General features: G+C 35.8%; 1 protein-coding gene across 1 annotated transcript; it reads right to left on the bottom strand.

Moving 5' to 3' along the window:
- Window positions 1–3011: 3011 nt before the first annotated feature.
- LOC122508866 lies at window positions 3012–12633 on the bottom strand. Its single transcript, XM_043622464.1, has 2 exons — window positions 12300–12633; window positions 3012–4097 (listed from the first exon to the last, which is right to left on the bottom strand). The coding sequence occupies exon 2, from the start codon at window positions 4052–4054 to the stop codon at window positions 3014–3016; it is 1041 nt and encodes a 346-aa protein (XP_043478399.1). The 5' UTR covers window positions 4055–4097; window positions 12300–12633; the 3' UTR covers window positions 3012–3013.
- Between the last annotated feature and the right edge of the window lie 5013 nt (window positions 12634–17646).

Raw genomic sequence — 17646 nt, 5'->3', positions numbered from 1 at the left:
TTGCAATTATTATTATTAACAATTATGAAATTATTAATTATTTAGTTAAAACAAACAATTCGATGAAATTTACGTTATTAAATAATTATCAAATCAATTTGTTAATTAATACAATGTTTAAATATTAATTGTCAATAATTTGTTTAAACATTCATAATTACACAGTGCAACACATAAAATGTGCACTAAGTTTTGACTTCAGTTTCTGAAAGTACTTATCGAAACTAGCAAAAACCTATTTCAGTTTTGCTAGATTAGCTCGGATTTAAATTTTATCGACATTTGAATTTTTTTTTTTGAATTTTCACATTTTTCAGTTTTCTGATACGGGCTGATGGGAACACTGGCTATAAAAAGTTTATTAAAAAAATTCGCAATGGTCAAAATTTGAAAAGCAATAATCCCTCTTTAATTAGAGAGAAAGAAAAAAAAATTTGGTCGAAAATTGTTCCAGTTACGAATTTTTTTTGGCTTTTTTACATTTTTTGGTTTTATGAAACGGGCGTGTGAGAAAGCTGGCTATTAAAAGATTATATTAAAAAATTCGCTGTGGTAATCATTTGAAGAGCAATAATTCCTCTTTAATTTCTGACTTTGAAAAAAAAAATTTGGTAAAAAATTGTTCGAGTTATGAATTTTTTTGACTTTTTTACATTTTTCGGCTTTTTGATAAAGCGGGTGGAAACGCTGGCTATTAAAAGTTTATAAAAAAAATTTGCAATGGTCACCATTTGAAGAGCAGTAATTCCTCCCTAGTTTCTGCCATTGAAAAAAAAATTTGGTCAAAAATTGTTCGAGTTATGAATTTTTTTCGTACTTTTTCAAATTTTTTTTGTTTTTGATCTGGGCGGGTGAGAACGCTGGCTATAAGAAATGAATTAAAAAAATTCACAACGGTCAAATTTTAAAATGCAATAATCCTTCTTTAATTTCTGATAAAAGAAAAAAAATTGGTAGAAAATTATTCGTGTTATTTATTTATTTCTGTACATTTGTATACCCGAGGTCCTGTGCAACCGAGGGTTTTGATTTTTTTTTTTACTTTTTTCGAAACCAAATATTTCGAATCAAATATTTTATCTTGGGCAGAAATTAAATAGGGATTATTGCTCTTTAAATTGTGCCCATTACGCATTCTTTTTATAAATTTTTAATATTCAGTATTCCCACTTCCGTTATCAGAAAACCGAAAATTAAAAAAAAGTAAAAAAAATTCATAACTTGAACAATTTTTGACCATATTTTTTTTCTTAGGCAGAAATTAAAAACGGATTAATGCTCTTCAAATTGTGATCATTCGAAATTTTTTTATAAATTTTTAATAGCCTGCGTTCCCACCCACCTAATCAAAAAATTGAAAAATGTAAAAAAGTCAAAAAAAAATTAATAAGTGGAACAATTTTTGACCAAATTTTGTTTTCTTTGTCAGAAATTAAAGAGGAAGTATTGCTCTCCAAAATGTGACCATTGCGTTTTTAAAAAAGAAAAATTTAATAACCAGCGTTCTCACCCGCCCGGATCAAAAACAAAAAAAATTTGAAAAAGTACGAAAAAAATTCATAACTCGAACAATTTTCGACCAAATTTTTTTTTCAATGTCAGAAATTAGGTTGGAATTACTGCTCTTCAAATGGTAACCATTGCGAATTTTTTTTATAAACTTCTAATAGCCAGCGTTTCCACCCGCTTTATCAAAAAACCGAAAAATTTGAAAAATTACAAAAAAAAATTCATAACTCAAATAATTTTCGACCAAATTTTTTTTTCAATTTCAGAAATTAAAGAGGAATTATTGCTCTTCAAATGGTGACCACCTCAAAAATTTTTTTAATAATCTTTTAATATCCAGCTTTCTCACCCGCCCTTTTCATAAAACCAAAAAATGTAAAAAAGCCAAAAAAAAATTCGTAACTGGAACAATTTTCGACCAAATTTTTTTTCTTTCTCTGTAATTAAAGAGAGATTATTGCTTTTCAAATTGTGACCATTGCGAATTTTTTTAATAAACTTTTAATAGCCAGTGTTCCCATCCGCCCGTATCAGAAAACTGAAAAATGTAAACATTCAAAAAAAAATTCAAATGTCGATAAAATTCAAATCCGAGCTAATCTAGCAAAACTGAAATAGTTTTTTGCTAGTTTTGATAAGTACTTTCATAAACTGAAGTCAAAACTTAGTGCACATTCGATGACCTCAAAAATGTTGCACTGTGTTATTAAAGATAACAACAATAAAATCAATGATTTCAATAATTATTTGTTTTGTGACAGATATTATTTAATAAACAATTAAACTGCATCAACTGCACAATTCATTTCAAATAACAAAATAACCTCAGGGGAAATTCCGCCCCGGAACCAAACCGACGGATGCGACGACGGCGAGACAGAACGACAGGCTTTCAAAAATTAACTTGGACTTACCAAAATCAAACGACGGCAGCAATAATGAGACGACACAAAACACAACAAATAATAATAATTAAACTTGTAATTAACTAATACTCTAAATTTATTAATCGGTATTTACACTTGGAACTTAACGATTTTGACTAAAAGGCAATTAATTATCAATTGACGCGAATATTACTTTGATTCAACTTGTATCAACTCTCATGACAAAAACTAATATGATAATGATGCCGGCCGGCTTCCTCTCGCGACGCTCCCTCGAAGATCCAACAGACGAACTCCTAAACCGCTTCACCCATTGGACGCTGGAACCACCGCACAAAACGAAACCCAAAACCTCCGGCCCAATCACGAAAGACCCGCGAATATTCAAAATGAATATTAAACTTAAATAACCAAAAGGGAAAATCATAACGAAATGCTTCGTTACAATCCCCTCTCCTAGGCCAACAATAATCCAAAAATTGTTGCCGATTAAACCCAAAATTAACAAAAGAAAAACTACCAATTAAAGATAAGAAAATAAATGTATTTATTCAAATGAAAAACCAAAATAATAATAAAAACCAAAAATAATCCTTTTTTTTACTGGGGCCCCCATTCTATGGGAAACCTCTTCGTTGACGATCCTGCCAAAAGGCAGTGCGAGCCGCAATCGCCAATTCCTGCGGGAGGCCAACCAAAGATGCCTCCAGCAACCTTAAATCGTCCATTAACCCAGTGGCCGAAGGCACTGGATCCGGAACCACCACATCAGCCAATAGCTCAGCCGCTGAGCCATCCAATGGCAACCTTTCAGCCATCGGAACTGAAGCAAGTTGCCCCGATCCATCAACCTCAGCCTGTACGACCACCGAGGCCACTTTTTTATGAAAGACGGCTCCCTTATTGCCGCCCCTAGTCCCCTGATCTCTTCTTCCTGACTCCGATTGGTCAGATTTCTCCAACGACATCGCTGACCCCGAACGCTTCATCCACAAGCGGTAGGCTCGTGCACAGCGTGGGCAAACCTCCATAGTGACCCCATATCGGCCACAATTTCGGCAGAAAATGTCGATTGACTCCGGACAATAAGCCAACTTATGGGACATACTCCAGCAATTGAAGCATGCCCCCATAGGAGGATCCAACTCCGGATCCGTCGGGATGCGGTCCAAACGACAGAAAATCCGTCCCACAGTCAACACAGGCCGTGCGAGCCTAGCCTCCTCCCTGAATCGGTCCGCTGGACGAGGAACCACCATTACATTTGGCTCCCGTGGTCGGACCTGAACCTCTGGTTCCTCACGACCACAAGCCTTATGTTTCTTAACTCCCTCGTTGACCAAAACAGGATCATCCTCCTGGTCCATCACGATTGAGTCCAATTCCTCAACAGCGTACTGGCTCTCCAAAAACTCACGACTTTCCGCTGAACAAACTCCACGATCCACACCTGTGCCGGGGCGAGCTGCACAAGCTTGCTCCTCATCCTGCCAGGCGAAAGAAATTCCGCGACCCACAGAACGAACACCAGCTGGAGGCAAGGACACATCGGACTCCGAGGAACTAGAAACCTCATGGCTTCTCACCACCCGTCTAATGGCACCTCCTGATGCCTGACCAGAGCCTGAAGGGAGTTTGCTGCGCCACATATCGCCCATGATAACGATGATCCTTGAAGAATTAAACTTGGCTCGAACAAATCTAAAACATAGAACAAATAAGTAACACATTCAAAATTATTGCCGAGAACGTGGAGGTATAAAACGTTTGAGATCGGACACATGAACCTTAGCCACACGGCGGTTATTACCCGAACCCAATTCATAAACCGACGGAGACAATTGCCTAACAATTTCATAGGGACCCTCAAATTTAGGAGCCAACTTTGCCGAAAACCTATTTGCCGCATTCGACAACTTATGAGTTCTCCATAAAACCTGATCCCCCACATGAAAAGTAGCCTCTCGTTTATTACGGTTATAATAACGACTCTGTTTTTCACGTTTCTCGTCAATAAACCTTGCAACCAAATCTCTCAGCGCGTCCAACCTACGCAACCTATCGCACCAAACCTCTGGATCAATCCTCTGAACCGTAACCTTACTTTCAACTTCTCTCCTCAAACTCTTAACTGGTTGAGGCTGACGACCATAATTCAAAAAGGCCGGTGAAACCTTTGTCGAAGACTGCACGGCCGTATTGACCGCATGTCGGAACTCATGGACATGTTTGTCCCAATTCCGATGATCCTCGCCTACAAAAGTCGCAATCATCGTTTTCAAAGTACGGTTACTTCGTTCGACCGGGTTAGCCTGGGGGTGGTATGGCGGCGTTGTTAAATGCCTGACACCATAGTCCTCCAAAACGGATTTGAGGTGTTGGTTGTCGAACTCCTTTCCGTTATCCGTTAACAGAAAGTGAGGAGTGTCCCACCTGAACACTACCAATTCCTCAAATGCCTTCGCAATGGATTTGCCATCAGCCGACCTGATCGGTTTAACCTCAATCCAGCGTGTAAACAAATCCTGGAAAACAACCAAATGCTTACACTGATTCTTGCTGGATGGAAACTCCATACAGTCCGCTGCAACCACCGTCCACGGTTGTTCCACAATCCTTTGACCCATTAACCCTTGAGGTCCTTCCTGCGAAACCTTAAACCTTTGACAATCAGGACACTCGCGAACAAACCTCTGGACATCATGCCAAATGCCTGGCCAGTAATATTCTGCAGCCACCCTAGCATATGTCTTCTCTATTCCCAAATGACCTGCTGCAATTTCAGAATGAGCATCCCTGAGTATCCTACTCCGATGCTCCTCTGGGACAACCAACTTCCAACCCTGTTCTTCGCCCGTGATTGGTAACAATAATGGATCGTTCCTATGACGATACAACAAATTGTTTTCCACCAACCAACCTGGAAAACGTTGAGGAAACTCCTCAACCAATTGTTTCCTCTTGATGTACCACGGGTCATCAATGGTGCTGAAAGCCGACATCTCGTCCGTGTTATCCTCGTACATACGCGACAATGCGTCCGGTACGTGATGATTAACACCGCGACGATGAACAATGTCGAAATCCCATTGTTGCATCTCGAGTGCCCAACGAGCCAAACGACCAGACGGATCCTTAAGATTCCTGAGCCACCTCAGTGCACTATGATCCGTGATAGCCTTAAACCGATATCCCTCTAGATATGGCCTGAATTTTTTAATGGCCCATAATAATGCCAAACACTCACGCTCAGTGACACTATAATTCTTTTCTGCCCCTGTCAAAGCCTTACTTGCGTACACAATTGGGTGTTCGCCATCCTCAGACTCCTGAGTCAACACCGCGCCAATCGCTGAGTCGCTAGCGTCACATTGGACAGTGAACGGCTTGCCAAAATCCGGCCGAGCCAAAACCGGGGCCGATACCAACTTTTTCTTTAAAGTTTGGAAAGCCTCCTCATGCTCAGCTGTCCATTCCCAAGCTCTTCCTTTTTGAAGAAGCCTCAAAAGTGGTACCTTGATCTCGCTATCATTCTCTATGAAACGAGAATACCACCCAACCATTCCCAAGAAACGCCGAAGCTGTTTAATATCCTGGGGTGCAGGGTATTCTAACACCGGTGCCACCTTCTCGGAATCAGGCCTCAAACCATCCCTATCCAAAACATAACCCAAGTAAGTTACCCGAGAGCAACCAAATTCACATTTGTCTGGGTTTACCACCAAACCAGCAGACGCCAATCTCTTTAAAACTATCCTCAACCATCTGATATGCTCGTCGTAATCATCGGTGACAATTATGATATCATCGAGATACCCAAAAACGACAGGTTCAAATTCTGGACCAAACAACGAGTCCACAAACCTTTGAAACGTGCCGGGGGCGTTTGTTAACCCAAAAGGCATTCTCTTAAACTGAAAGAGACCCAAACCTGGAACCGAAAAAGCCGTGTACTTTTTACTTTCCGCCGACATCGGTACCTGATGGTACGCCATTTTGAGATCGATTTTGGAGATATAACGAGCCTTCCTCAGTTTATCCAAAATAAAATCGATACTCGGTATCGGGTAAACGTCCCTAATTGTCACCTTATTGAGGTCTCTATAGTCAAAACATAACCTGAGTGTCCCATCACTCTTTTTGACTATAACCGGCGCAGTGCTCCAATCACTGGACGCTGGTTCGATAATTCCTTGATCCCATAATTTCTGAACCTCCTTGATCAACCACTGCATGATCATTGGAGACATTCTCCTCGGCCGATGCTTAATCGGCGAGTGATCAGTCAACCTAATGTGGTGCTCCGTCAACGACGTCACCCCATGTTCCTGACCTTGAGGAAGGACCAATTCATTAACCAAACTTTGAACCTCATTTCTCTGATCAACTGTAAGCTCCGAAATACCTGCACATTCCGCGAAAATACCCTCAGAGTTAATTTCTCCACTATCGGACGCAAACTTATGCCATTCTTGGCCATTAATCCTCCAGAGACCTTTCCTAAGCTGGACATCCATATCCATTTCCCTACAGAAATCCATTCCCAAAATTAAGTCCTGGGTTAAAGTACTAAGGGCTTTCAGCTCGAAAGACTGCGCATATCCATCGACTGTCAACCATAACCTTAATTTCCCTAAAGTTTGAGTGGATCCCCCAATGGCACTTTGGATTGCCGTATCCGCTTGTTCCAATCTTTCTCTAAACTTTTCAGCCAATTTGGGACCAATAACCGAAACCATTGCCCCTGGATCGAACAATGCATAATATGGACGATCCGCAATGATTACCTTTAAAAAGTACCTATTTTCAAGCCTAGTCCCATCGACAATCTCGTTTGAATCCGGAGAACCTACTGCATCCGATGCAGTTTCTCCCCTCTCCTGGACTTTACGTGTTGAACCCTTTTCAACACTATTAGTCCCACTAATACCAGGGGCCTCACTAAGATTTTTCGCAGAAACCACAGCTTTATCTAAGCCCACAGAGAATGAGTACTCCTCATTCATTTGACCAAAGTCACTACTCTCGTTTTCGGTAACCACTATTGGCGAGCCATTTGTTCCACCAGAAACGTCCCAAGTCCCGCGACGACCTGAGCATGGTTCAAGCCTAGCCCTACCGAATGTGCCCAAATTCACGCTGACACAATTTCTAACTTTTGAGAGTGAGTTCTCCTCACTCGCAACACACAAATTCCCAATATTTGAGAGTGAGTTCTCCTCACTCGACACACACAAATTCTCAACATTTGAGAGTGAGTTCTCCTCACTCGACAAACACAAATTTTCAAAAATTGCAGGTGAGTCCTCCTCACCAACAATACACACTTGAGATGGATTCGAGAGTGAGTTCTCCTCACTCGGCAACGAATAATCCATCTCTTGAACACGCAAAAATACTTCATTACTATTAACAGGGACCTCTAACCCTGTCCCTACTGTTTGGATTGGGGGGGGAAGAAGTTGGATTGTCCCCCCCCTTTCGCGTTTTCCAAATATCTTCGGAACTCGACGCACCTTGGACACTGAGCAAAAACTGCTCCCTTAGCCCCACAAACCTGACACGAAACCTCAACCTGAGCTTGCTGTCTGCTAGGGCATTCTGTAGCAAAATGACCCTGTTGTTGGCAGCTAAAACAAACCCGATAAGGACACTGGGATAAACGGTGTCCTACAACCTGACAACCATTGCAAATACCCATAAAAGGAACCTGACCATTACCCTGGTTTTCTATACCCGGTTTAGGCCTACCTTGTTGGGGTAATGCACCAGCCACTTGGCCGCTCGGTGCGTTAGGTGGGGCCCTTGCACCCCCACTTTGCGAATAAATTATAGGTTGTGCCGGCCCCGGAGCTACCTGCATTGGCTTGGGCCACCCCTTATTTGGTTGACCCCCTGCAGCTCCCCTAGGCCGACCCTGATTCATCCCAAATGCATCCACTGCATTTTCCTTAATTTCCGTTGTTTCTTGTTTCGCTTGATTTTTATTCTTGGACTTCTTTTGCCCCCTAGACTTTTTACTACTCTTACTACTTTCAGATGAAGAGCCCTCGACTAATGCATCCACTTTTGTCCCTTTTGGAACCCCTTTTGGTGCTGCCGACGGAACCCTCATCTTTTCCTTAGCCGGGGGTGGAACATACCTCTTGTCAATGTCCCTAATTCGCTCGTATTTCCTCAGAATATGCTCTAATTCCCCAATATTTTCAACCTCGAAATTCGACACATACCTACGATAATCAGGTGTTAACCCTCGAAAAACCACACGCAAAAATTTCCTAGCAGAAATAGGATGCCTAAAATGATCGGCTATTGTGCGCAGACTCATAATATAAGTTGAAATTCTTTCTCCTTTAGCCTGAGTCCGAGCTTTAAGCTCGTCCCAAAGGTCCTCATCATCGAGAACACTGGAGAATTCTCTCAAGAACGCCTTTTTAAATTGTTTCCACGAAACAATCTCGTTCCTAGTCAACCTATACCAACGACTGGCTGCCCCACGCAACGCCGAAGGAACCGCCTTAAGAATTTCTTGACCAGAGAGATCATAGCATGAAATGCAATCCCCTAGTCGCTCTAAAAATTCTTCTGGGTCCTCCTTTTCGCCCGCCGAAAATTTAATTTCCCAGTCCTTAAACGTTTTTGTTAAGTTCGAACTAGACCCATGGTGGTGGTGATGATGGCCCTTTTTTGACCTATTTACCGTTTTCCTAGAGTCCAGACTCGCCTCTGACTCAGAGTCACTGGACAACTGCCACGTTGAAAGCCTAGTTTTGCGTAAAGAACTATTTTTACGCCCTTGGGACTGTTTCCTACTTCTTTTCTTCCTAACCTCATCCCAGCTATCGCTTTCCGTATCCATCCCTACTGGAGTTGGAAGACCTCCTGCTCGTCTTCCCCACTCCTCTGCTTCAGGAGGAGTAAGCACCCTTTTAATATCTTTATTAAAAGAAGATATTCTCTTATGGTGCCCACCCGGAAAACTATTAACAACCTCATCGCTTGGGTCAAAATTAGATTCAGCCTGATAAGCCCTACTCCTTTGAGAGTAATAACCTGCCGATTCTACTCTAGGGACATGTGGCTCCCACTGTGTCCCACTATCGGACCGATTTATTTGGGGCCGTTTGGGTATTGTCCCAGTTCCCCCAATTTGTTGTTGGGAAATAACCCCAGGACCCGCATTTTGCTGTTGGGGAATAGCCTCGAAACCCGCATTTTGTTGCTCCGAAATTACCCCAGAACCTCCACTAGGTTCCGAATTTCCCGAATTTTGGGGAGACACCACCCTATCAGAAACCGATTCAAGTGTCTGGGCCACTGCATTAACTGGGGGGTGTAACCAATTAACCTCTACGTTTCTATTTTGGGCAAAAATAGCTCCCAAATCCGGATGGAAATGCATCCTAGCATCTACCTGACTAACTCTCCAACTACTCGGTGTAATCATTGGAGAGGTGACGCCACCTACTGCCGAACTCCAAACCACATTCGTTGCGGCCCTCCCGCTCGAATTCGATGTTGTGGTCACCACTGAGTTGTCCACTGACGTCACACAAGTCGTGACAGTGCTACTGCTGGCCGAAGCTACTTCGGCACTTTCTAACTGCTGTTCTCTCTCAAAACCCAAAAAGTAATCATCATTACTCGATAAAACCTGAGAATCTAGTTCCCCTAACAGGTTGCCCTCATGTGCACTTAAATCAATGGCCGCATCCTGTTCTGTTTCATAACCCGAGTAATCAACCGTTCTTGCCCTGCGAGGTGCAAGTGCCTCGCTCAAGAAAACTCTCTGAGAATCCGCCGCATCATACATTTCCAACCACGGAACCGAAATTATCCCCGCTAAAATTTCCTTGGTCCTGAATCGCAATAAGCGTTCCCGTAGTATCTGGATTGAACCCTTTGTACTACAATTAGCCCTAACCAAATCCTGAACCAAATCATTAACGGGGGTTCTTTGAATTTCCCTCCAAATGACCCTAGCTTGCCGACTTTCCAAAATTTTGAGCATATGCTTTTGATACGAATCCATATTTGATACGTTTATCCAAAAGTGCAAAATTTCAATAAATAGATCCACAATAAATCCAAACAATTAATTAACAAAATTAATTTGTCAATCAATTTAAAATTTTTTTAACACACTAAAAACCAAAATAATATTCAAATAAAATTTCCAAACCCAAAAGCCAATTTGTAAATTGTCACTTAAAACAAATCTAAATCCTCATGGATTTACCCAATTTGTTTTGACCTTTACGACCCCTCGTCGTGCCAAACCCAAATTATTTATTCGCTAAATCCACAAAAAAAATTATTGTTCATCAATTAACCATCAATTTGCCATATAAAAATTAAATATCAATTTTTTTCAACAAATGATAAAATGATAAACAACCCAAAAATGTTTAGTGACACTTAACCACAATTTGGAAATTTTTACACTAAAACAAAAACCAAAATTTTATGCTATAACACAAATTAAAAAAAAATAAAATTTACACTTGAAAAATTTTCAAAGCCTCGAAAACTTTATTTTTGAGAAAAATAATAAATAAAAAACAATTATTTTCCCACAAAATAGCATAAAATAAAAATCCAAACACAAAAAATAATCACAAAAAATTTCACTCGAAATTCGGATTAAAATAATAAAAATTTTCAATAATTAAAATTTTTGTTCAAAATTAAAACCACAATATGGCCGCCAGTAACGCTCAAAATTTTCCTACGGCCCAAAATCGCCGTCATGTAAAATTTTTCCCTCGTTTGTTGGCAACCTCGTCCCTGGATTCAATTTTCCAGAATTTATAAAAATTATTTTAACCCAAATAATACACAAACACAAAAAATATTTTACAAATTAACACCATAAACGCGACAAAAACCTAAAAAAAAATATTTGACAAAAATACTTGTTGAATTTTAATTAATGTTCATTAATTAAAATGGCCGGGAAACAATTTCGAAAAATCAACCTTTCCTTCCGACGCAATAGTATTGACCACCAATACTCAATCGGCGTCTCTTGCCATGTGCTCGGTGCACTTGCACTCAACCATTGCTTCCTCGAAAATTTGTCAAATTTCCCAAGTTTCCCGAATTTTATTTCCGCCAAAAAATATTTTTCCCAATAAAAATAAAAATCCACTCATCAATTTGCCACAAAATAAAAATAATCACTCGCGAGAATTTCGAGAAAAATCCACCAGAAAGTTCAACTTTTTGAACCAACAGCCAAAGTATTGACCTCACAATACCAACTCAACACGACAAACACTATGTCAATACTTTTACGGACAAAAAATAATCCGTTCGATTTTTCCCAATTTATTTTATCAATTAATTTCGTGCCACGTTCCCAAATAATTTGCCATTAACCTTTAAAATCACTGCCAAAAAAAAATTGTTTATTACACTGGAATTACCGAAAAATTAGCCTCACAGAAAAATAATTGTCCCAACTTCGACATTTTTCAAGTTTGCTTTTCGCGCCTATCCAAAATGTCTGCCCATATTTCACGAGCACATGTTTTCAGATAAATTTTTCAAACCAACTTTATCACTTAAAATAATCCCAAATATGGCCAATTCGACCATCACTCAAACCCAAAAAATTCAGTGTCCAAACACAAACCTCTCAGCCTCCAAAAATATTATTTATAAAGCCATAAAATACAAATATAAACCATGTCGCCTTGTCTCTCAGTCCAACGCTTTGCCCCACGTTGGGCGCCAAATTTGTGACAGATATTATTTAATAAACAATTAAACTGCATCAACTGCACAATTCATTTCAAATAACAAAATAACCTCAGGGGAAATTCCGCCCCGGAACCAAACCGACGGATGCGACGACGGCGAGACAGAACGACAGGCTTTCAAAAATTAACTTGGACTTACCAAAATCAAACGACGGCAGCAATAATGAGACGACACAAAACACAACAAATAATAATAATTAAACTTGTAATTAACTAATACTCTAAATTTATTAATCGGTATTTACACTTGGAACTTAACGATTTTGACTAAAAGGCAATTAATTATCAATTGACGCGAATATTACTTTGATTCAACTTGTATCAACTCTCATGACAAAAACTAATATGATAATGATGCCGGCCGGCTTCCTCTCGCGACGCTCCCTCGAAGATCCAACAGACGAACTCCTAAACCGCTTCACCCATTGGACGCTGGAACCACCGCACAAAACGAAACCCAAAACCTCCGGCCCAATCACGAAAGACCCGCGAATATTCAAAATGAATATTAAACTTAAATAACCAAAAGGGAAAATCATAACGAAATGCTTCGTTACAGTTTATTATAACTAATTCGATAACATTCTGATTATTATTTTATTACTTAATAGTTATAATAATAATTTGTTAATTAATATTTTATTTAACAATAAACTGGATAATTTGTTCAAACATTCTATTAATTAATAAAACAAATAATCAAAATTGTTATTTAATAATTTCGGACTTTAATATTTTAACTGTTCAACAATTAATTCTAATTGTTGTTAATTGTCTATTGTTAATTATTTGTTTATAATATTCGAAACATCAAAATTAACTAATTAATTTATGTCGATTTTTATATACCTAGTTAGAAATATTTTTAATTTGTTAAAAACAATTATTTTGTTAATAATTTTTATTGTTAATTAGTAATAATTAATTAATTTGACATTTTGAATCTTATTAACATTATTTAAATTTAAACAGAATATATTTTAAAAGAATTTAATATTATTTTCATGAAAACATATTTTGATGAAGTTGTGTAAAAAGGGACTGTTGTAAATAATAAGGTTCATCTTAAAGGAATTTTATCTTCCTTTTAGCGGTATAGACTAAAAGAACATAGTTTCAAGAAATCTCTATTTGTGTGTGGAGACGAAGATAGTATACTCTGAGATTAAAACTCAAAATTTTAGAGTATTGATTTTTAGGCTTATAACTATCTTCTCTCAGTTTAGATATTTTCTTCAAAATATGTCTTTGTATAAAATACAGAAATTTCTAATATTTAAAATATGACGTCATTATTACAGGACGTTACAAATATGAAATCCAATTTAAAATATTTTTTTTAAAAACTGTCTTTTTTTAATTTTAAGAAAAAAAATTCAATTTTTCCTTTTAAGGCCGGATTAAAAAAAAATTTGTTCTCAAAAAATAGCATTTTTTAAGTACTTTAAAACTACTTGTTATTAAAAATGGGATATGCATATTTTAAAGGTCAAATTTGAGTTTTTCTACTTAAAAATTATTTAATTAACTGTATTTTATCAAATTTATGCTGGGAAAGGACTAGTCATATTTTTCTTGTGTACAAATTTAAAGCACAAATAAAAACTATCTTTTTATCAGCGAAAAAATTTTTTTAGTAGTTTTTATTTAAAAAATGGGAACCTTTTTTAATTTTAGAAAAGTTTTAATAACAAATAGGTTAGTTGAACCAAACAAGTGAAAACGCATATTCTCTATTCCAATAATTGATTCTAACATAACTAAAATAGGTGTTGTAAGCAAAATAATAATTTTTTAAGTAGAAAAACTCAAATTTGGCCTTTAAAATGTGCAGATCAAATTTTCATTAATAAGTGGTTTTAAAGTACGTAAAAAATGCTATTTTTTGAGAAAAAAAAATTTTTTTAGTCCGGCCTTAAAAGGAAAAATTGATTTTTTTTCTTAAAATTAAAAAAAGACACTTTTTTAAAAAAATATTTTAAATTGGATTTCATATTCTTAAAGTTGAGGAAAAAACCTTTTCAAAAATATATAATAAAAGTTCAATTGGATTAAATTTATAAAAGTTATTTAAAAACGAAGTTTAATGATAAAGCATGAAAGTAAAAAATTCGTGCTCCTGAATCTTAGAAACGCATCCCTGTAGAGTCCCATCGTTTAGTAATTAAGTGTAGGTCAATCAGGACTACCATTTGGGAAAGTATCAACCCGATCCCAAAAATTTTTTTTTTTAGGTGGGAACAGTTGAGGAATTTTGCCCCATTTATGAAAATTATTAAATTCTTGCAACAAATTTTATTACATTTTTTTGTCATTTGTTTTTATTGTGACCTTGGGTCCAAAAATTTGAAGGTGTTAAATAAATTTAGTACTTATTACTTTGTTTCATCGAATGCATTTTCACTGTGAACACAGCTCATCAGGACTACAGAAAATATAAAATAGTTGTGTAAATAGGATTGTATAATTAAAATTATGAATATAAAAGCAATATTATGTGTGGATTAGACTTATTACATTTTTCAATGATATGGATTTATAAAATTAAAAAAATTGAAATTATTAAACAAAGTCGATGAAACAAAGTAATAAGTACTAAATTTATTTAACACCTTCTTCAAATTTTTGGACCCAAGGCCACAATAAAAACAAATTTATTTGACAAAAATGAAGGTCCTGAAAAAATTCTAAGTTATTACATTTTTTAAAAATAATTGAATTCTTTTGAGAAATTTTATTAAAATAGTATATTTTGAAAATATTTGAATTTCTGCGAAGAATTTGATTAAATTCTTCGCTGAAATATTTGTGAAATGTAATTGAATTCTTGGAAAAAATTTTTGGAAATAGTTACATTTTTTGAGGAATTTATTTAAAACTGTATTAAAAATAATTGAAATCCTGTGAAAAATTTTATTATTTATGAAAATAATTGAATTCTTGCAACGAATTTTATTACATTTTTTAAAATAATTAAATTGATGTGATTTTTCACATCAATTTAATTATTTAAAAAAATGTCGAAGGATTTTATTAAAATTTTTGTAAATACAGTCGGGCCGCAGAACTGTACGGTACCCCAGAAATAACCCCTCCACTTGATTTCAAACTGTACGCTGACGAACTCATCCCCACTATTTAATTTTCAGGACTGTACACTTATATATTTAAGGAGCAAGTTTTCAAAAGTTGATAAATATATTTTTTTTTAAATCGAGATAAACATAAATTTAATAATCTAAATATCTCACAAATCGTCATGTCCCTGTTAAATTTAAAAAAAAATTTATTAACAGCGAATTTTCAATTTAAAAACTTTTTGACATAACCAAATTGACTTTTAATTTTTATGTTTGTTATTAGAACAAATTACCAAAACCTTAAAGTTACTTTATTATGTGAAAGTTTTATTAAAAACAGAACGTATTAAATATAAAAACTTTGTTACAAATATTAAATATTACAAATTTTTTAGTTTGAAATTAACTGAGTGGTTATGTCAGGAAAGTCATTTATTTCGATTTCTCAAAATAATAAGAAAATAGGAATTTATCAAATTTTGAAAATTTGCTCCTCATTTATCGTCTGGGACTATAATATACATAATTTTAGATTTAAAATTAATTGAAATCATAAAAATATATACTATTCTTAAAATTATAAATGTTAGAAAAATTAACAATTTTTAACCAAAATGTATTGCCTCATAAAATTAAAAGAAGTCCACTGATTTATCCAAATTATGAAAAAGAAAATAATTTGATTAAATCAGTAAAATTTTTAATTTTAAGGAAGAATTTGATAAACAATCGGAACAAAAGTTAGTCCAATGTCATAATTTAGTATTTTAAAAAAAAGTCAAATTAAATTTTCAATTCCTTTTGGTAAAAGCGTAAGGAATTTAATTTTCTAAATTTTGAAAATTTTAAATATATATTTGAATAAAAATGATAATTTTGTCGTCAATAATGAATGATTTAAGTAACATAACCTAAAATTTAACAAATGTTTATTCTTATTGACAGAAAATTATAATTTTCATTCAAATGAAACTTTTAATCGTTTTAAATATTCAAAATTAAATTCTTCGCCTTTCCAACAAGACGAATTTAAAATTTAATTAGTTTTTATTAAATTACGAAATTATGACATTGGAATAACTTTTTATTTGACTGTCCCTCAGATTCTTCCTTAAAAGGCAACATTTTCAAATATACGGCACTGAATTTAGTAGCGCCACCGTACACTGTGGAGCACTTAAAAACTAAAGCCAGCGTACAGTTTGGTGACAGCGTACAGTTTGAAAGCGTTCAGTTCGGAGGCCCGACTGTAATTCAATTTTTTTGAAAAATTTTATGGAAATTTAAATTATTATAAAATATGAAGATGTCATTCACACATGCTTGATATCTGCATGTTTTATAATAATACACGGAAAAAAGTAATTCAATAATAGTTCCTAATTCGTTCCGAAATTGAGGATATGAGCAAAAGTCGGTAATTATTATAGAGCTGTTATTTGGAAGAAATGTCGAACTTTCAAAATAGATATCCAGGAATTATATAGTAAGAACTCGGTATTTATGTGATAGTTTTTACGAAATGTAGCGGCTGAGTATTTCAGATAGTCTGGACGGTAGAACTTCCGATGAGTTCGGGAAAAATTCAGAGGGTCGCTTCATATATGAAGAAGCTCTTATAAGGGCTACAGAAAAGTTCCGGAACAATTCCGTAGCAAAGAAAATAAAAAAAAGAAGTTGTGTATACGCGTATATACTTGATCGACATTCGTCAAGCAAGGCGAACTGTGATTGGTTGAGGAGGATACACACACATACATACATACATACATACATAATACACTTATAGCTACCTACATATATTCTAACGCACACATAATTTATACACAAATAAACGCAAATACACGACGCATTGAATCGCACGCTGGTTGTAGGGACCTGGGAAGTCTCTTATATACTAGACTTTACTTTTATTCAGCGCTTGTGAGAAACGGGGTCGGCACATCTTTTCTTTCGATGAAGTTCGGGAATTATTATGAAATTTAAACTGGAGTTCTCCTTGATTAGACGCTTGTAAATACTATTTTAGAAGAAATATAATTTCTACGACAAAATTTCGATAATATTATAGACCAGTCCTGTATTTCTCCAGGAATTTATTTACAATGCTGATTTTGAAAGTCTCACAAAAACCGTTTCGTAATTAGTTCGGAACGATTCAGATATACTTACATTAAATTTCTAAAAATTTCTGGAACTTTGCACAAATCCTCAATTATGGAACAAATTCAGGAATTCTTACAGAATTTATTTTTTCCGTGTATTCTTAAAATTTTTTTAATTTCAAAATATTTAAATTTGAAATTTTTGAAAATTTTAATTCCTATGGGAAAATAATAATGATTAAATATTTATTTTAAATTAAACTATTGATGTTTTCGTATAATTTTACAATTAGAGAAATTC

The sequence above is a fragment of the Leptopilina heterotoma genome, unplaced genomic scaffold (assembly GCF_015476425.1).
Source record: "Leptopilina heterotoma isolate Lh14 unplaced genomic scaffold, ASM1547642v1 Lhet_58, whole genome shotgun sequence".
NCBI classification, from domain to species: domain Eukaryota; kingdom Metazoa; phylum Arthropoda; class Insecta; order Hymenoptera; family Figitidae; genus Leptopilina; species Leptopilina heterotoma.
The sequence above is the reverse complement of the archived record's forward strand: the minus strand, read 5'-3'. Positions and strand labels throughout refer to the sequence as shown.